Genomic DNA, 19,687 nt, shown 5'->3' with positions numbered 1-19,687 from the left:
ACTCGGGTTAAAACGATCTCCCGTCAACTCCTAGTGATGACCGTGGCGTTATCTAATCAGCTGTTTGCAGTGTTTGCCATATGAGCTCTCCGGGGCTTCATGGAAAGTTTGCCACCCGCGGTTGGAATGGTCATCGGCTCCGTTTCCTTACCAGCTACTCAATTCCTCTTTCTCTTCCTCTAATCCTCATCATTCTCTGGAGTCTGATTGCCCCTTATCGTTTCTTCCATATAGTCTTCGTGCAGCCCTGTTGGCTGCCTCTATTTTGAATATGCCTGCCGCACCTAAGCAACGAAAGATCGCGATTGTCGGCAGTCGCTCCGTGGGTATGTAATCACTTCACTGTTTGGGTGACAAGGGGGGAGAATTATATCATTGCTGTGCCAGCCAACATAGTCTAACATTTATTCACCCCCGTCACTCTCAAAAGGCAAATCATCTCTCACTGTGCGCTTTGTCGAGCAACATTTCGTTGAAAGTTACTATCCAACGATTGAGAACACATTCAGCCGGATTATCAAACACAACGGCCAAGATTACGCGACGGAGATCGTGGACACTGCCGGACAGGTCAGTCTGATGCTCCAAGCTCTTGTTTCCCCGACCTCATCACAGTCAAGTTACTAAATACTCTCGAATCCGTCGACAGGATGAGTACAGTATTCTGAACTCTAAGCACTTTATCGGCATTCATGGTTACATCATCGTGTACTCTGTCACATCACGTCAATCCTTCGAGATGGTGAGAGTGATTCGAGATAAGATTCTCAACCATCTGGTATGATACCTTTCCTTCGCAAACCCTCTGTTCCAGATGTGCTCATGCTTGGATTGTTTCTAGGGCGCCGACCAGGTACCACTTGTGATTGTCGGGAATAAGAGTGACTTGAAGGGTGACCAACGGCAGGTCACTCTTGATGAGGGCCGCCAACTGGCAGAAGAATTCAGCTGTGGTTTCACCGAGGCCAGTGCCTTCCTCGACTTCAACGTGGCGAAGGCATTCGATCTGATCATTGGCGAGATCGAAAAATCGCAGAACCCGTCACAGCCTACTGGGAATAACAAGTGTTCTATGATGTAAACCACACACCCAATCTCCTGTGGCTTATGAACCCCCTGTCTCATTCGAAGAGACCATTTGCAACGCCCATCTGGGTTTCACCCTTTTGACAATCAAACTTGCTGCTTCTGGCTTTCCTCACTGGAAGCATGTCTCGGCCCGGCCCACGTGTCGGGTCTTTTCTTTTTCTTGGGATGGCGATGGTGAGAGCCTTTGCGCCGCTTGCTTTCTCTCTCTCTCCTTCCCCCCCTTTCCTCATACATACTCTTTGATCCTCGAGTATGAATGATTCTTCTGTCGGGTGATCTCTGCTCTTCGTGGCTACTTTTTTTTTCATTTGCGTTGAATCTGTTTGATTTTGGCCGAGTCGGTCTTTGCAACGTTGCTGTGCCATGTTTGACTATGTTTTATTATGTCATGTGGTGGCATGCGCGGGACGTATTTTTTTTCGCATGGATAATGATTGGCTTCTATTTTCTTCGATGCTTTCATTCTGTCGTTTTGCTCGGGTCGCGTGTGCTTTGGGAATTTGGGAAATCTGGGTTGTGGGATTTTGGATAGTCAACGAGCATAGAATAATCAAAACGGCCACGCGGGCCATATTTGGGAAATCGATCAACACGAAGCCAGAAGCATAGAAAAGGAAAAGGAAATAGGGAGAGAGATCTGATCTCACCATTGAGACGGTCCATCCGAAGTCTCGAATCCTGTCATTAGATATGGTCTATCTTATATATAAAAACAAATAAAAATAGAAAAAGCTACGATGCATTGCGTGTAGATCTATACATGTTCCGACCACGCTCGATCGCTGCCCGGCCGGGACCCAAATCTGTGGATTAAGTAATGCCCCGCGCGCGCACTTTTTGGGATTTTACCCCTCCACAACAAATCGGGCTTTTGACTCACTCCTGTCAGGTCCTCAATCTCTCTTGCACCACATCTCGCAAACATGCTCGACCTGAATGACTTTATCACCGAGCGTGGTGGCAACCCCAACAAGATCAAGGAGAGCCAGCGCAAGCGGTTTGCCCCTGAAGAGGCTGTCGATGAAGTGATCGCATTGTATGAGGAGGCTCGGCGCGGTAAGTTGGTTGACATTCAAGCGGACGATTATCTTTGGGGAAAAAAAAGACACGGAAATCAAAGGACAATTCGAGGGAAAGTATGTGCTGATACTCAATGGTTTAGCCCGGTATGAGGTGACTCAGTTCGGCTCGCAGCTGAACCCGCTACTGAAGCAGATTGGCATGAAGAAGAAGGTATGCTTTTCAATTCGGGGAGTTAAACGTTCAAAACTCTTCACTCCCAGTCCATCACCTGCCGGTAAACTCGGATGAAGGATGGACAGAACCAAAGTTGACATTTCCATCAATCCCTACAGAACAAGGAGGATGCCACCGAGCTCATGGCGCAAAAGGCGGAGCTGGAGAAGCGCAAGAAGGAGGCCGAGGATAAAGCGGTGCAGAAGGAATTGGAACGGGACCGCAAGATTCGCACTATTGGAAACTACGTTCACGAATCTGTGCCCGTGAGCGATAACGAGGTAAGTCCGAGTGCTCCGCACGCACTCTAGACCTCCTCGCATGGGCACCGGAGTTTGATCGTCTAATGTCGCAAATGCTGGCTAGGACAACAATGCGATCATCAGGACTTGGACCCCCTCAGACGCCGTCATGGACCGACCCGGCTGCCTCTCTCACCACGAAGTTCTCACCCGTCTGGACGGATATGACCCCGAGCGTGGTGTCAAGATCGTCGGTCACCGTGGATACTGCTTGACTGGATATGGTCTCTTCCTCAACCTGGCGCTTGTCAACTACGGCTTGGAGTTCCTCTTCAACAAGGGCTACACGCCCAACCAACCCCCGCAATTCATGCTCAAGGACCTCATGGCGAAGACTGCTCAACTTGAGCAGTTTGACGAGGAGCTGTACAAGGTCACCGAGAGCGAGGAGCAGTCGACAGACAAGTATCTGATCGCCACCTCTGAGCAGCCTTTGTCTGCTCTGCACGACAGCGAGTGGTTGCAAGACAAGGATTTGCCTATTAAGTAAGTACCTGGAAGGGAAAGCGAGAGAGACAGAAGGCAGAACCAAAAGGAAAATACATCCGAGCAAGAGACTGACGGCTGGATCATCTTTCTAGGTACGCCGGATACAGCACATGTTACCGCAAGGAAGCCGGTGCCCACGGAAAGGATGCCTGGGGTATCTTCCGTGTTCACCAATTCGAAAAGGTAGGAAGACATTCCTGGTGTGCGGGCCCCCTGTGATCTCGAAGCCGCACAAGTTCTCTGACATGGGTTTGACGCTAGATTGAGCAATTTGTGCTCACCAAGCCCGAGGATTCGTGGCAAGCCTTTGAAGATATGATGGCCACCTCGGAGGAATTCTATCAATCCTTGAAGCTTCCCTACCACGTGGCCGCCATTGTCTCCGGTGCTTTGAACAACGCCGCGGCCAAGAAGTATGATCTGGAGGCCTGGTTCCCCTTCCAGAAGGAGTACAAGGAGCTCGTTTCGTGCTCCAACTGCCTTGATTACCAGTCTCGTGCCCTGGAGATCCGCTACGGTGTCAAGAAGGCCACCGATTTGAAGAAGACCTACGTGCACGCACTGAACGCCACCCTGTGTGCCACCGAGCGTACCCTCTGCTGTATCCTGGAGAATTACCAGCGTGAGGATGTAAGTTGCGAATCCCCCCCCCCCCCCCCCCCCCTCTCTCTCTCCTCTCTCTCTCTCTCTCTCTCTCTCTCTCTCTCTGTCCAACAGTCCTTCTTTTCTCTTCTTTCTTTTTTTTCCCTCTACGATATGGGTGGAACCTTGACTCGTTCATTCTGTGTTCTACTGCCCTTTGGGGTTCTTGGGGTGTCCTCATGTTGAAACGTTTTGTGCTAACGCTCTGATTCACATAGGGTATCGAGGTCCCCGAGGTTCTGCGCAAGTACATCCCCGGTCAGCCCGAGTTCCTCCCATATGTCAAGGAGCTCCCCAAGAGCTCCACTTCCCAACAGAAGAAGAACAAGGAGAAGGCGGCAGCCACCAAGCCCGCGGCAGGAACCGAGGAGGCGACCAAGAAGATGCAGGATCTGCAGGTCTAAATCGGACAGAGCACCGCCTCCGGTCGGGGTTTTGCGCGCATGTCCGTCCGAGTCCCCGTTGTCCTCTGTTGATTCTGCTTGCCAGTTTTATTCATATCAAAAATCCTCTCATTCGAGCGTCAAATGATACCATGGAACGGTTTTTCCCCATGTCCAAAGGACCTGAGAGCAGACATCGAGAAAGCTGAGTCTGTAGATCACCATCGACCGCCGGCGGTCGGATGCGAGTTGGTTCCACGATGTACTGGTCCTCCCATCATTGATGGCTGTTTATTCCGGTTCCCTCTTTGTCGCTCTCTCTCTCTCTCGACCGTAGATAAGGTGGTGGTGGTACCTACTCTAGGAGTCTACATTGGGTACATCAATATACGTGTACTCTGTATACTGTTGTGTACCTGCACGATGGAAAACTGTAGTAGTCTGGGGGGTTGTATCAAAGGAGGTTTGGCAATGATGGAGGGAGACCTCTTGCAACAGAAGACCGAGGGCACCATGCTCTGGCCTCTGCGCCAGTACACACATATTTATCACTCCACCCTAAAACTCAATTGTACCTACACATCTTTCCAATCAATTCACCACACAGGGCTAGAGATGACGACGCAACGAGACCAATTTCCCCCATCTTCAGCCCCACCAAATGAACAGGTTGCGGACACATTGTCGTGTCATTGTTTCCTTCCCCCCGAACCGACTGGATCACGAGCTCGAGGGGGATCACCCGATCGGGCGATCAGGCCCGATGCGTCCTGTGAGGAATATATTCAGGAAGCATCCACACGGTGGGGAAGGAGGGATTTAGCCGTGTTTTTTTTTGTCTTTCTTTTTCTTTTTGGGGCTAGATGGTGCATAGAATTGACATATAATCCGGGCAGCGATGATAAATATATCTCTTTAGAGCAGCGATCAGGCCATTGATCTCTCTGGTATTTATAGATTTTTTTCCCTTATGGGAAATGACACGGTGTTGGACGAAAGTGCCCTCTTTTTAAAGTACGATACCAACGCTGAATGGGGATCATGTGAAAAACCTGGGTTCTTTTTCTCATAGATCCATCGAAGAAGTGCTTTGAGAAGTGTGTGTGTGTGTGGCCTTGGACTTTGTAGGAAAGTTGACCCCTTTCAAATGGGTAGACAACAGCCACAATGATCATTCGAAAAGGGAAAGAAGAAGATGGAAATGGGAAATGATGTTTATTACTATGTCATCGTAATTCTTGTTCAAATGGATATGATGTACCTATGTAGGACAATAATCATCGATTACTCCAGTCACACTATTTAGGCACAAAATGTCCAGGGATGGATGAGTCATCCATTTCAACTGGAAGCCAAGTGCAGGAGGAGTACAGGACCTGCGCATGAAGAATTGCACCATTGCACCATTGCACCATCAGGGCGCCAGTACAAAGTCAAGGCAGGACTCTGTACTCTAAGGAAAAAGTCCATGCAAGTGATGTGATCCCCTGCTGGAAAATACGGAGTCAACCGTGTAAAAAGGTCCACATCTCTTCCACCACCCGTGGACACCGGACAGATCCATCCGGTCGTACTCTGTCTTGTACCCACACAATTGGCTGATGGGGGGAAGAGCAAACACCGAGTCTCCCAAAGTCCTTTGCAATGGAACCAGAGGCAATCGCCGAATTCTCACCGAATCTCACCGTCGACCATTCCGGTCATTCACTGCTGCACGCTTCCCTTGACCCCGATGCGGGCTGGTTTCGTGTTGGCGGTCCGATTCCGGAGTTGGACACCTCGTGGCAGTTTCGCTCCACGTACCGTACCTCGTCAAATACTTGACTTGATCAAGGTGTACCTGGAGGTAGAGTAGGGCCGAAATGGATTGAATTGGAAGTTCCAGGACGTCGAATGGAGCGACAGAGAGGAAATCAATCAACTCCCAAATCATCACATGCCATCCAGCCCAGATGCGCTCTTTCCAATCGTGAGAATCCATGCGGGAGAATTGAATGGCAAAGCTGGAAAAGGTTTAGTGACTCAGTGGGCTGCAAAAAGCACCTCATTTCCAGTCTCCGCCCGCGTTCCGTCCCCCCGCCAAAAAAGTTACTCATCGGTGATTCATAATTTCCATACCATCATCCCACCTCGACCGTCTTCCGTCTTTTTCTTTCACACTTCTCTCCCTCTCTCCTCCTCCTCCTCATCACAGCTTTTCATCTCGTCCATTCCTTCCAATTCAATATCCTTATCTCCACTCGTCCATCCTCCCCTCGGACGCATCCGCCTCTGCCCCTCCCGACCTCAAGTATACTCCCCTCCACCCCCCACACACACACGCACCATGACGTCGGCCAAAGATATCCGTCCTCGCGGCGACGACCAGGCCCAATTCCTGTCCACCTCTCCTTCCACCTCCTTCCACTCTCCCTCGAGCCACCAATCTGCGCTCAATCGCGTCAACATTCCGGTCAATGTCAAGCACCTCAAGCCGTTCGCCACCGAAGACATCAAGGTTCTGCTCCTCGAGAATGTCAACCAGGCCGGTCGTGATATCCTCAAGAAGCAGGGTTATCAGGTGGAATTCCTCAAGTCATCCTTGCCCGAGGATCAATTGATCGAAAAGATTCGGTGAGTTGATTCCTGAACTCGAGCCCGGGTGGGATCGAAGCACGAGAGCTTCCTACTTGAAAAAAAGTCTAAAAAAAACTAATACGGTTTAAACAGCGATGTACATGTGATTGGTATCCGTTCCAAGACCAAGCTGTCCGCTCGTGTCCTCAAGGAAGCCAAAAATCTCATTGTCATCGGATGCTTCTGTATCGGTACCAACCAGGTGGATCTCCAATATGCCGCCGACCAGGGTATCGCCGTCTTCAATTCCCCCTTCAGCAACTCACGCAGTGTCGCCGAGTTGGTCATTGCGGAGATCATCTGTCTTGCTCGTCAATTGTGTGATCGTTCCAGCGAAATGCACAATGGTACCTGGAACAAGGTCAGCAACAAATGCTGGGAGATTCGTGGAAAGACTCTTGGTAAGTCGACGACGCGGGATTACGTCCCCTGGTGCCTCCAAAAAATCGAATGGCTTTCTTTCTGTTTGCGCCCCTCCGCAAAAGGAGAACAAGACAAGAAAAAAAAGAAACAGGGGTGACGCTCACAAAGCCCGAGGCTAACAGTTCTGTGTTGGGGTTAGGAATCGTGGGATATGGTCACATTGGCGCGCAATTGTCCGTCTTGGCCGAGTCCATGGGTATGTCGGTCATCTACTACGATGTTCTCAACTTGATGGCTTTGGGAACAGCCCGTCAGGTGGAGACCTTGGAGCAGCTTCTGGGTCAGGCCGACTTTGTGACCTGCCACGTCCCTGAGCTGCCCGAGACCAAGGGCATGTTCGGTCAGCAGCAGTTTGAGCAGATGAAGCAGGGTAGTTATCTGATCAACGCCAGCCGTGGCACTGTCGTCGACATCCCCGCCCTTATCGAGGCCATGCGCAGCGGCAAGGTGGCCGGTGCGGCGCTGGATGTGTACCCCAACGAGCCCGCGGGCAACGGTGACTACTTCAACAATGAACTCAACTCTTGGGGTGCCGATCTGCGGGCACTCAAGAACTTGATCCTGACTCCCCACATTGGAGGATCCACCGAGGAGGCTCAGAGTGCCATTGGCCTGGAGGTGGCCACGGCGCTGACCCGCTATGTCAACGAGGGCTCGACCCAGGGCGCCGTCAACATGCCCGAGGTTTCTCTGCGTTCTTTGACAATTGATGAGCCCAACCACGCTCGGGTACGTGATCCTTCCGCTGGTCTCCCCGGCTTTTCTGAAAAATGGGGCTTCCCAATCCTTCCCCTCTCTCCACCGGGACGGGGTAATCATGTGCTGACTTTCTTTTCGCAGGTGGTCTTCATTCACAAGAACATTCCTGGTGTGTTGCGCCGAGTCAATGAGATTCTCGGCGACCACAACGTCGACAAGCAGATGACCGATAGCCGAGGCGATGTAAGTTGCTGCGCGATTCGAGTCTCGTGATCCGTCACAACCGTTCTTTTGGAAACATCGACTAACGCAAATGACGTGCAGGTGGCTTACCTGATGGCCGACATTAGTGATGTCAACACCACACAGATCAAGGAGCTTTACTCCAGCCTCGAGAGTCTTTCTTGTAAGAACCATCCCCCCTGCCCCGGAGTCTGCCCTGCCAAACGTACCTTTTGAGAGTTGACTCCAACCATACTAACGTTGTATCTCCCTTCTCTCTTCTAGCCCGTATCATGACTCGCATCCTGTACTAAATGCGTGTACCTTGTCTCCCCCCCCTTCTTGTTACGTTTTTCCTTTTTTGCACCACAAAAAGCGGGTTTAGAGCGAAACCCCCCATGCCTCTGTAATCAACTTGACATACCTGGAGAATGTTTGCTTTTCCCCTTACGCCCCGACTCTCCAACCTCTTGACGAAATGCTGGAAGAGGGAGAGACTACTGTATGACCCTTTCAACGAGGTCCATGAGAAGACATATTCTTTCTGGCGCTTTTCTTTTTCTTTCTTTTGCTCCTCCCACCTTTGCTTCATTGGCAGATACTTTGCCTTGTTTGTGATTTTCCTTTTTCTCTCTTGGGGTTTTATCCCTCTTTTTTTTTTCTTGGTCCTCCTTTCCCGTCAACCCCCGTTTCCTGTTGACCTGTTCAATGCTTGACTGACTTGTTTCCGTTGCATGCGACGGGAATTTGTTTTTTTCTCGATGCGGTGCCTCGCTTGCTTGCCCGCTTCTTCTTCTTTACCACTCTTTCCTTGATAAAAGTGTGGGATTCGACGACCTTGATAGAAAAAAAAAGCACACCCTTTTCGTTTCGAGAGATAAAATAAAACAACCCCCCAACCACATCGATCTAGAAGAAACAGAATATATTTTTCTATACAAATGGTCCTTTTTCCATGAGTTAAATCAAGAAGAAACCAACATACCAACCTATTGAATACCTGCACATGTATCAGAGGGAAAGATTACGCGCCGAGGCCACGATATCCATACTGTGTAATGTTGAGCTACAATTGGAAATGGTAGATGCGATAAAAGGCTACTTTGGGTGACGCTGTATTGATGTGACTGCTAGGTGACAAGGCCACAATTTCCCCCCTGCTCTAAAAAGCCATGCATGATCGTGGTTTTTCTGCCGTCACCATGGTTTACTTCGTGTGGGGTGGGATCGTCATGGTCCTTGGTTTAGCCGGAAAGGCAAGAAGGATTTAATGTCAAAGGGCTTGGGGGGGGGGGGGGCTATTGGGCGAAGTTGGGCTAGGTTCAGGATTCGGAGAGGAGTAAGGCCAGAGAAGATCAGGTGGGAGCGGAAGAGAGAGAAAGAGCCATTTGAGGGATAGAAGGAGGGGAGGCGGAAATTTATAGAGAGAGAGTGTGTGTGGGGGGGGGGGGGGGGGGGGATGAAGATGGTAGAGGATGCTGGGGAGTAAGCGGGGAGATTTGAGACGGAAAAAGGCGCATCAGGAGGCTGACCGTCAGGAAGGACAGAACAGAGAGGGAGAGAGAAAGAGAGAACGGGGAGGAAAAGGGGAGATGGTGTATGTCGAGGATGCGACCAACTCAACCACGCCCTGGATCCCTATACCCCGGACTTCGACTTCTTCGCCGAGGCGGTTCTCGTCGATAGTCTCGTCCGTCCCACCAGCTCTCCAGTCCTGATTAGAATGAGAACTGTAATCTCCCGAGTCTCGACCTCGATCTCGGTCCCGATCATGCGAGTTGCCGCTGTAACTGGGCACATAAGAGTCAACGTTATGACCACCACCCCCTGCACCACCACCACTACCACCCTGCGGAATTCTCCCGCTGCTTAGCCGTCCCTGACCCTGCGGGAACCGCTCTCTGCGCTGGTCATCTCGTCCCTCAGAACGACCGCTCTGTGATCCTTCCCAGGGGGGAGGCGGGACGCCACCTGCGGGAACAGGCGGACGGGGTGGAAGACCGTTGTCTCGCTGGGATGGGAAAGGTCCACGGCGATGTGGCACCCCGGGCGGTCCATGAGGTCGACCACCGCGTACGCCACCAGGAATCCGGCTATGGTTGTGGTTGTAATTGCTGTTGCGGGGATCAGGTCGGGAACCTGGACCAGTCCAGCCACCGTTCGACGTTGGATCGGTCGGGCCCATGGCGGGCACCGGGGGTTGCGGTGCTCTCTGGTCACGGAATTTCTTGCGGTCGAGTTCGTGGGAATCTTGGTAATGCGGGATTTCGCCGGGTTTGGCGGGGAGAGGAGGGGTTGTGAAGTAGGGATGCTTGAGGGCGTCGATAGCGTTGATTCGTTTGCGCCAGTCCAGTTTCAAGAGCTCCGTGAGGAGTGACACGGCCAGAGGGCTTTGGCTATCAATGGTGTTAGACTTGAGAGGAAAAGTCTCCAGGGATGCACTCGAGCACGTTTGAGCTTGCGCGCTAAGGTTAAAATCACTCACTCTTTGAAGACCTGGGCAAGGTTGCCCGGCTTGTGCCCAAAGCTCTTAACCCCGTCACATCCTGGGAGAGAGCTCCATCCGGGCATGTTCTCCTCGGTGGGCGTGCCAACCAAGGAGAAGATGAGCTGAGTCTGGTTCAGATCACTGCTGCCGCAGAGGATAGGTTTGCCTTTGAACATTTCACCAAAGACACAGCTAAGAAGAGACCCAGATTAGACATGTCTCATTTCCAGGCAACTGACTGACCCCGCGAGAACGGAAGATGGGAAACATAAAGATCAAAAATTCAAGGCATCGAATCCCAAACTTACCCAACTCCCCACATGTCGATGGCAGACGTGTATTTGCGAAGCTGCAGCAGCAGCTCGGGTGGTCGATACCATCGTGTCACAACCAAAGCCGTGTATTCTCGGCGAGCCTCGCCGCCGCCCTTTCCGGCTTGTGGTGGAGGCTCATCAAACGGTCGTGCCAGACCAAAATCGGCAATCTGAAGAATGCCACCATTACTGATCAAAAGGTTGGCGGCTGTTGCAGTTTGCAAAGAAGCATCAGCATGGTTTCTCTTTGATATATGAGAGCTGCCGCCTGATCAGCACATACCTTTCATGTCTCGATGAAGGATTTGATTCTGTAGTCGGTCAGTCTACCACCTCCTCACATGCAAGACATGCGCTGTTGCGTACCTCATGCAAGTACCGAAGACCCTCAAGTAGTTGGTAAAGATAACACTTGATCTGAGGCTCGGTGAACTGGACAGCAGGGTTCTCCAACAGTCCCGAAAGATCATGTTCCATGTACGGAGTCACCATGTACATGCTGGGCTTCTTTCGTCCCTCGCCTAGACCAGGTGTTAGCCGATACTTTTTGCTTGTCAAGACCAGAGGATGAGCACGATTATACCCTTGCTGCGTTCAACAGCCATTTCCTTTAGCTGGAGAATGTTGGGATGGGAGAGAGCCTTGAGAAGCTTGATCTCACGGATGGCTGTGATTGGAAACTAGAAATGTAGTCAGTATCAAAGAACACGAAAAAGGAGACAAAAAAGAGGCTCACGAGGGTGATTACGTACACCTTCTTTCTCATGATGCATGAGAATCTTCTTCAAGGCGACAATAGTATTGTCTTTCTTTGATCGAGCCTTGTAGACCTCCCTGCGCATTGGTCAATCACCTTGTCCACCAAACAGACCATTTATCCCGGATGCCATACCCAAAAGTTCCTTCCCCCAGTTTGCCAATGAATTCGAAATCACGAATATTGGAACAGCCGGGGAACCGGGATTCGCCCCGGTCGTTTCTCTCCAGGGAGACGATCGACATGGTGTTCTCGAATATCTCTATTTATTTCTGGAGGGTCCGTGTTTGAATCGGGGCAGCAATCTGGAAGCTTGCCAGGCTGCTGTATCGGAGGGGGATATTGGTTTCAGAACCTGACGCTTCTGAGAGAACGAGTCCTTTCCTCACTTGACGAGCGGTTCAACGTGTGGCGGAATCGATTTGGTAGCGGTGATAGAAAACGGATGTCGGAGATGAGAATTCGTGGATGGAAAAAACAGAAACGAAAAGACGAGTCCGGGAGTGTTGCATTCACGAAGCCAAGTGTCTCATGAGGAGAGAAGTGAGAGGGAAATAAAAGGGAGAAAAAAAAGAAAAGGATGTTTGCGCGCCTTCACATGGCGCGACTCTCACTTCGTGGGCGTCGTCCAACACTGCTTGCCCGTCCGAGGGCCCGCGGCCACGGACAAATGACGAAACAAGGTGCAGGTGGCTCCGAAGGAAATCGACGTATGGCGACTAAATCGCACTCCTTGTACCTCTGGGCGACACTCACAGATAAGTTGCTCCCCCGTATGAGAAGAAAGAAGAAAGAAGAAAACACCACAAAGCTGCAATCACCTCTTTTCTTCTAGCCAGTCCGCCGCTCGCAAGTGGAAATAGTAAACCGGCGCGCGTTGCCGTCACCTGATCACGTGATTCAATCCCGATCGAACCTCCGTCGACAACCCGCTTTTGGTCACTCACTTTGCTCCAGCAATTTAGCCCTCGTCGGTGGAAAGCAGACTCCATTTGCACGGCACACATCCTCAGTGAGTGAATTGCCATGTCTCGTCTCTCAGATTGTTCTTCTCTAAAGCCATACTGACCCACCCAATTGCTCGCAGTCATGGCAGGCAAAGGAAGCCACCCCATCCACATCCACCCGGTCCGACCACTCTACCGCTTCACGGCCACCGCTCTGGGCGCCAGCATGTGGTTCTTCGTATGACTTTCCCTCCTGTCCCAATATTTTTGCTCTTGACTGCCTATCCAGTTGCAATTTACACGGCCAGTTTGACTGATCTTTCCACATCGCCTCATAGCTCATGTACCGGGCCAAGAAGGACGGTGCCGCTTTGCTGGGCTGGAAGCACCCATGGGACCACTAGACGATGAGAAAGAGAGACAATGCTCGGACCGCACCATACCTTCTCGTTTCTGTTTACAATACCATGTGCCATACTCCATGAAAGCCGAATTGAATTGATACTCAATCACATTGCGCCGCCATCATGCACTGGTCTCGCTAATCCCCGGGTCGACGCCCTCAACCGTTCGAATGAGTAACAAGACAAATTCTAGGTAGGATCTGGATTTATAGACATTCAACGAAACACAGAATCAAACATGCTATTCTAAAGCCCACAAGACATGCGAGCAAACTGCCAAATAAATCCAAAAGCCGAACGCTCGATATAGCAAATGATTTTGTTTTTTCATCCTTTGTATCCGTCGCATACAAGTACAGTATATTTTTGTTTCAGGATTCGCCCTGTGTGTAAGTTACGCCCGCATCTGCTCCAGGAGGACCTTGTACTGGCGGCGCTTCTTGCGGTAAGTGGGCTGGAGACGAGCTCGAAGGTGACCGATCATCCGAGCCAACCGGGGGAAGAGAGTTGACTCGGACATCCACGCAACTGCGAACAGGCCCAGTGCCAACGCCACAAGCCAGCCGCGGAAGCCGTCAGACAGGAAAGTCAGTTGCATCACGTCCTGGACCCATTCCGAGGGCCGGAAGAGCATGTAAGCCGCAACTGCAAGCGCGATAAGGATTGTACAAAGATATGGAACTGAGAAAGGAAAACAAAAAGCGCTCCATTAGTATTTCCCATGGTCTGCAGGGGTTGGGTCGAGAGTATTGCTCACCATTCTTTGTCAGAGGCTGTCGGAAGGGCGGGCCAACGCTGAGGACAACGCTTGTGAGAATGTACTGGAAACACGAGAACAGGAACAAGGCCGAGTTCTCTGAGTTTTCAATATTGCTTTTATCGACATCGAGCTGAGGAGGCAGATACCTTTACGGCGCATCAGGCTGATTAGTGGCTGATTTCGTGCACCAAGGATGGATTTTTCACGAGCACTTACCATGGCTGCATCTGAACCGTCTTAAAGATGGCCAACTGCCCCAGAACCACCATGATGATCTGCCCCAAAAGGGGGGTCAATACTTTACGTGAGACGAGATCTGCCGTGGGCCGTTTGCGAGAAAGAATGGGATATGGACCCGTCCATCCCACTTGGGTTGGAGTTAGTTTGTTTTGGAAGAAGATGAGAGAGACAGATGCAACTTACTGAAAATGGCGATCGGCATGATCAAGGCAAGATCAATAAACAGAAACTATCCCCAGAGAAAGACATTAATCCCCGTGATTTCCCAGTGTTGTGGAACCAGGGAAAAAATGGAAGGGGAAGAGACACAACGGTCTTGCAACGTACCTGGAAATCACCAAGATTGGAGCCCGATGTATATAAGAAGCTGACGGTGGAGAATTGAATTGCCGAGTAAAGACTCATGAACTTGAAGCAGCAGAAACTAGTCACCAAAGCTGCACGTCCCTCACTGTTTCCATTTTTCGTCAGTTGATGCAGACTCTCAAAGGGGGAAATTAACATCTCAGTGACGTACCGAATCAATTTGGGCACACAAGAAATGTCAAATTGTCGGCTTGTGAAGGGGGCAGCCACAGACGCTTCGGCGTCCGACAGGGAGATACCGACGTCGGCAGCCTTCAAAGCGCCGCAATCATTTGCACCATCTCCGCAGAAACCGCAGCAGTAATCAATCGACTGAAGCTTCTCGACCAGTTCGTGCTTTTCATCCGGTGACATTCGCGCAAAGACTTTACCAATCACAAGCATCTAAATAATTGCGGAGCCGTGATAAGCAGATAGCCACGACAGCAACCGATCAGATTTGAAAAGGAGTGACTTACCCGGTTGAGGACGTCCTCGTTGCCATAGTCCACCATCCATCGGAACACGTCACCCGTAACGGCAACGCAATACTTTTGATTGACTAGGGAGTTTCCAGGAATAGAAACGTCGGTCTCAGAGTCTCGTGCGGGCTAGAAGACAAGTGAGCATGGTGGCTAGCTGGCGGGAGCGTGCAGGAATCATCGTACCAGAAGAGTTCGTGGATCCAGTCGGAGATCAGGGTCGTCCACGCTTTCCCAGATGATCGAGGTCTTGGTTTCAAGTCCAGGTTCTATATCAATGATCGTCAGCATCGTCGTACTCTCTACACAGTCATCGAGTGCATGCTGACCGTCAATCAAGTGCGGGATGAAACATTGCTCGTCGGCCCCGATCATTTTGCACTCTCGAGCAACGCTAATGGCAGTCAAAATGTTATCTCCAGTGCACATGACATTCCGAATGTTAGCCTGGTTCAATTCAGCAATCACTTCGGTCGTGGTGCTCTTCAGCTTGTTCTCAAAGATGATGAATCCTGCGAATTCTAAATTGCTCTCGGCTTCAGTACGTGTCAACTTTTGCACTTTCATCCAGCTGAGTTTGCGCTCATATCTGGTGGCACAGGCAATGACACGGTAGCCCTTGTGGGTGTAGTGACTCAACAGCTCTTCGTAATCAGCGGGCACTGTGATGGTCAGTCGGTGGCTGTCATTCTCACCGCATAGCGGTCGATAGAAAGAAGACATCACTCACGGGACTCGGGGCGACAGATATCCCTGATACTTTCAGGAGCACCCTTCACAAAAATGTGGACTCCATTGTCTCCGAACTGTCTGACAACCACGCTCGCGCGGCGGAGTTGGGAAACAAATTCAAAGCTACGAAGGACTCCGAGCTCGACGGCAATCTTCGCGCATTTAGAATCAGCATGAGAACCAAGAGAATGTGTCTGAAAAGGATAAACGCACGCTGGGTCCATTCGGTTGAAGATCCCCTCCGTGGGTGACCGGTGGCTTTGCAACCGATGGAGTGATGTTGTCAAATTTAGCGCCCGCCTGATCAGACGCGTGGCCTGCGCCTTCCTCGTATGTCCATCCCGTGAATTGAAACATCTTCACGTCAAGCGGATCACCAAGCAATTCGCCATCCACGACACGCAGAGAATGACAGGTCGCCATGGTGTATACGATCTTGCGCTGCTTCTCGAGGTCGAAGGGCGAGTCCCGGTTTGGTGGAGGTAGCAACACTCCCGCTGACGTCTCAGACAACAGTTCGGAAAATCTGAATGAGGTCAGAGAAAGCCAGACGCGACAGGTTTATCGATTCCATCAACGGACCTTTGGTTCTCGCCAACCGTTCGCGCGCCCAGAACGTCCAGTCCATCTTCCGTAAGCGTACCGGTCTTGTCAAAGCAGACCACATCCAATTTCCCACCGACATTGACCCTACAGCGGAGATCGAATTAGAGCCGCTATTAGGAGTCCGGGGGAGCTAGGAATCACTTACTTCTGCGGGCTGATGCAGAAAATCGATTGCTTCTTCAGCCGAGACAGTGCAAAATTGGTACCAATGGTGAGTGTTGCGGGGAGGGCGGGTGGGACGACAATGGTGATCAAGTCGAGTGCACGAACGATGATCAGGTGCCAAGCAAGCTGTCTATGATTTAGTTGGAAGCCCGCCACATCTTGCTGGAACATGGAAAACTCACGCCAAGTCGGACAAAATTGATGAAGGATGCAATGAATCCCAGAAGGGCAACCATTCCCATCACAGCAATGTATCTGAATGAATCCCGATAGAATTTGAAGCCTGAAGGTTTGGGGAAAAGCATCGAGCGAACAAGGGCACCCTTGGTGGTCAAGAATCCGGTTCTCATGACGATTGCCAAAGCCACAGCCTCGTCGTCGTCCGCGTTTTGGGGCCGTCGAGCCCGAATAACTTTGGTGCCACTAAAGAGGAAATGCTTTGCGACATCGGGATGAATAGAGGGCGCACTGAGATCGAGATACGCCAAGGCCTCGTCGGTCAGGGGGGTCTTTGATACGGGAACAGATTCGCCTTTTCATCATTTAGCACGCTGCCATATTCGAGGAGGGGAGGAATGTCTGAAGGGTGACTGACCTGTGAGCATGCTTTCATTTACAATACAGTCACCAGACAGGAGAATACAATCACATGGCACTTGGTTCAAGGAGGGATCAGAGAATTCAAAAACGTCTCCGGGTACCAGATCTTGGGAAGAGACCGATCGCCCTGTTTTTGAGATCCATGCATTAGTCTCAGCTTACTCCGTCGCGCTCGCAGGTTGCTCATGAAGACTCACAGAAGCCGTTCCTCAGAACACGTACGTCGCAGTCGAACAGAGAAATTTCGCGCAGGCGACGCATGGTCTAGATGGCAAGTCAGTAATTCGATGTCCTTTTGGTCCGAGGCATCTGTGTAAACCTACGGATCTTGTCTCCAAAACTGTCGTTCCAATGCTGAAGACCGAAATGAGAAAGATGCAAACGGCGTAATAGTAATACTCATCCATGGACCAAAGGACAAGACTGGCCACCTGGAACATATAGAAGGGATGGAAAGCCTATATTCAGGGTGTCAGATGCGAAGTCGACGGAAATGGGTTGGAGTGTACGAACCTCGTCGACCAAGAGCTGAGGCACCGTCTTTTGCTGGATATCAATGACATTTTGACCGAAAATTTGCTCCCTGCTGTCTCGATCCTCGGCATCCAGACCAGCCCGCATGACCTTTGCATTAGTCCACGATGGGTCTTTCCAGCCGCTGATCAGATCGAACTTATCCTCCGTCGGGTGGTAGCAGAAACGCATGTGCCTGTAATCTAAGAAACGGAGGTATTCCATGTTCGGGTCCGTATCTTCGTCAAAGACACGTCCGGATGAATCGACGAAGACGGTCGACAAAGGACGCCCATATTCTTGCTTGTCAATTCGTTGAACCATGAATTGATTCCATTGATCCTACAGGGCCCGTCAATTCAAGAGGTCAATCAACAAGGTGGTGGGAACAAGATGGCACGGTACCTCAATTGCAACCCATTGACATTTCCCCAGCGGTGTCGGCTTCCCAACCAGCTTGACCCGCCAGCGCGGAAGCCACCGAAACACCAAGTATCCCAGTCCTCCCGTGATGAGACATAGAATCAAATAGATCGCGTATCCGGTCGCACTGGTCGAGAACCCAGCGAACACAGCTGTAAGGTCCTCTGAGGCGATATAAACCTTCTGGTTCAAACGGCCACCGGTCCGTCGGTCACGGCCATATGAGCTTGCAGAGAGGAACCGCGACAGCAAGGGACGTTCCACCGACTCACGCGAGAGTCTCTTCGAGGCAAATGAACTGCGGTGAGACTCCAGATCGGCACCGTTCAGACCTTCCAGTGACTGCTCCTCGCCGTCGCTTTCCACTTCCAAGGCATCCTCGTTCGACCATTCCGCAAAATCCTCCTCGTCTTGGAAGTATGTGAAGCTCACATTGGAGTCGGCTCGTTTGCGACGATGGAGAAACGAGACCACGCTCGACGGAATACTTTCGGAGATGGGTCCATCGAAAACCTACGGCGCCAAGGTCAGTCCATCCGTACAAGATGAAGGAGACGAACACTGTGAAGGGATTCATGTACCTCGTTCCGGGCCATCTCTACGTCAGACACCACACTCACGCTATGTAGGGATCAGCAATTGCGCGTGACTGGGGGTTTAGAAGATGAGAACAGACCTGCTGCGCAACGAGTCTCGCCGACGACTCGGACGAGGCATGGAGAGGTCCACAGGACCAGTCCCCGGCGGGGAGGGTGGACGGCTGCTCATGATCTCGTCGGCTTCGGTTGCGAAAGTGTCGATTTCCTCGTTTCTCGGCTGGACTCGATCGCGCTGCAGCAGAATATCACGGATAAAGGCGAAGCCAAGTGCGAACTCGTTTTATTTACCGTGTACCCATAAGATGGCGGCGCCTCTTGATTTCGAGCGCCTCACCGCATTGGAGAGGAGGAGAAAAAAATATGTAGGCCGAATGATGTAGTGTACAAGCAATCTAGATCGCAGCGGCTGGCATGACTTGCTCAGGTCGATCTCCGCTGGGAGGGGACATCTTCGTCGATAAGGCGCGCCTCTTATCTGCATGTGATCTGCAGGCAAGGCTCTGAGATCATCGCGGGTCTGTGCCAGTTTCGCCTTGCCGATGTGCGCACTCCTTTGGACTTTACCGCGCTACGTAGCTGCCAAGTGTACCCTGGGTACAATGACTACAGGGCTTTGATTCCATTCCAGTCATTCTTCATGATGGGCAGACCAGAACCACTCTGACTGTTATCCATATCATATGGGTTCAGTGAATGCTGCAGGCTGGGGTGGACTACCGAGTCTTCGATACATCAGCCATCGACAGCACAGTCCGTCTAAGGCGACGTTGTCACCAGGAAACGAGAATGGCCTTTCCTAAGCTCCCGCTCATTATCACGGCTTTATCATGATTCAACGGGGAAATCTATGTAGTTTATCCAGTAGAATTCGAATTCATCGTGTAGTGCTCTTCAATTCAAATCGTCTTGGCAGAGTCCACCGCGGGAGAATGCATGGTTGGAGAGAAAATATATATCGCCGCAGATATCGGGCAGTGGGAATACACACACCTCAGCTGGAAACCCTTCGCCCTTGGGCCGGGAACAAGGTCAACCTACAGAGATTCATGGAAGCTCCTCTGGTGATTTTGTACCCCACGTTCACGACGCAGCGCATGTGTCAGTTCAATAGGCCCATATCTTTGAGTGGCTGAGCTGCTACCAACTTGGTAGTACCAAGTAGGAGTGCGACGGAAGTAGCCATGACCCAGACGCGTTTCTAAATATAAAAT

At 51.1% G+C, this 19,687-nt stretch overlaps 6 protein-coding genes across 6 annotated transcripts; 4 read left to right on the top strand and 2 right to left on the bottom strand.

Annotated features, from left to right (window-relative positions):
* Window positions 1-271: 271 nt before the first annotated feature.
* Window positions 272-1,081, top strand: POX_e06352 (GTP-binding protein rhb1; the record flags this gene model as incomplete). The annotated part of the gene is made up of 4 exons (XM_050115175.1): window positions 272-326; window positions 431-570; window positions 650-778; window positions 842-1,081. 4 exons carry the CDS (start codon window positions 272-274, stop codon window positions 1,079-1,081), a joined length of 564 nt encoding a protein of 187 aa, XP_049967635.1.
* A 931-nt stretch (window positions 1,082-2,012) lies between these two features.
* POX_e06351 (Serine--tRNA ligase, cytoplasmic) lies at window positions 2,013-4,162 on the top strand (the record flags this gene model as incomplete). Its single annotated transcript, XM_050115174.1, has 7 exons — window positions 2,013-2,145; window positions 2,252-2,322; window positions 2,445-2,606; window positions 2,692-3,113; window positions 3,209-3,299; window positions 3,378-3,746; window positions 3,977-4,162. 7 exons carry the CDS (start codon window positions 2,013-2,015, stop codon window positions 4,160-4,162), a joined length of 1,434 nt encoding a protein of 477 aa, XP_049967634.1.
* Window positions 4,163-6,467: 2,305 nt separating this feature from the next.
* POX_e06350 (D-3-phosphoglycerate dehydrogenase 2) lies at window positions 6,468-8,415 on the top strand (the record flags this gene model as incomplete). Its single annotated transcript, XM_050115173.1, has 6 exons — window positions 6,468-6,754; window positions 6,851-7,158; window positions 7,320-7,909; window positions 8,021-8,122; window positions 8,204-8,285; window positions 8,387-8,415. The coding sequence occupies 6 exons, from the start codon at window positions 6,468-6,470 to the stop codon at window positions 8,413-8,415; spliced, it is 1,398 nt and encodes a 465-aa protein (XP_049967633.1).
* A 1,220-nt stretch (window positions 8,416-9,635) lies between these two features.
* On the bottom strand, window positions 9,636-11,905 carry POX_e06349 (Serine/threonine-protein kinase bur1; the record flags this gene model as incomplete). Its single annotated transcript, XM_050115172.1, has 8 exons — window positions 9,636-10,497; window positions 10,587-10,781; window positions 10,898-11,111; window positions 11,187-11,214; window positions 11,270-11,424; window positions 11,487-11,583; window positions 11,656-11,737; window positions 11,796-11,905. The coding sequence occupies 8 exons, from the start codon at window positions 11,903-11,905 to the stop codon at window positions 9,636-9,638; spliced, it is 1,743 nt and encodes a 580-aa protein (XP_049967632.1).
* An 844-nt stretch (window positions 11,906-12,749) lies between these two features.
* Window positions 12,750-13,011, top strand: POX_e06348 (uncharacterized protein; the record flags this gene model as incomplete). The annotated part of the gene is made up of 2 exons (XM_050115171.1): window positions 12,750-12,845; window positions 12,946-13,011. 2 exons carry the CDS (start codon window positions 12,750-12,752, stop codon window positions 13,009-13,011), a joined length of 162 nt encoding a protein of 53 aa, XP_049967631.1.
* Window positions 13,012-13,405: 394 nt separating this feature from the next.
* On the bottom strand, window positions 13,406-18,645 carry POX_e06347 (putative cation-transporting ATPase; the record flags this gene model as incomplete). The annotated part of the gene is made up of 20 exons (XM_050115170.1): window positions 13,406-13,692; window positions 13,769-13,917; window positions 13,988-14,138; window positions 14,195-14,240; window positions 14,339-14,462; window positions 14,529-14,761; window positions 14,836-14,967; window positions 15,025-15,500; window positions 15,569-15,722; window positions 15,784-16,096; window positions 16,153-16,260; window positions 16,322-16,467; window positions 16,524-16,873; window positions 16,937-17,068; window positions 17,139-17,205; window positions 17,265-17,399; window positions 17,455-17,796; window positions 17,860-18,390; window positions 18,459-18,498; window positions 18,554-18,645. The coding sequence occupies 20 exons, from the start codon at window positions 18,643-18,645 to the stop codon at window positions 13,406-13,408; spliced, it is 4,008 nt and encodes a 1,335-aa protein (XP_049967630.1).
* Window positions 18,646-19,687: the final 1,042 nt, after the last annotated feature.

The sequence above is a fragment of the Penicillium oxalicum genome, chromosome V (genome assembly GCF_001723175.1).
Source record: "Penicillium oxalicum strain HP7-1 chromosome V, whole genome shotgun sequence".
Classification (NCBI taxonomy): Eukaryota; Fungi; Ascomycota; class Eurotiomycetes; order Eurotiales; family Aspergillaceae; genus Penicillium; species Penicillium oxalicum.
This window is presented reverse-complemented; position numbering and strand designations above follow the sequence as displayed.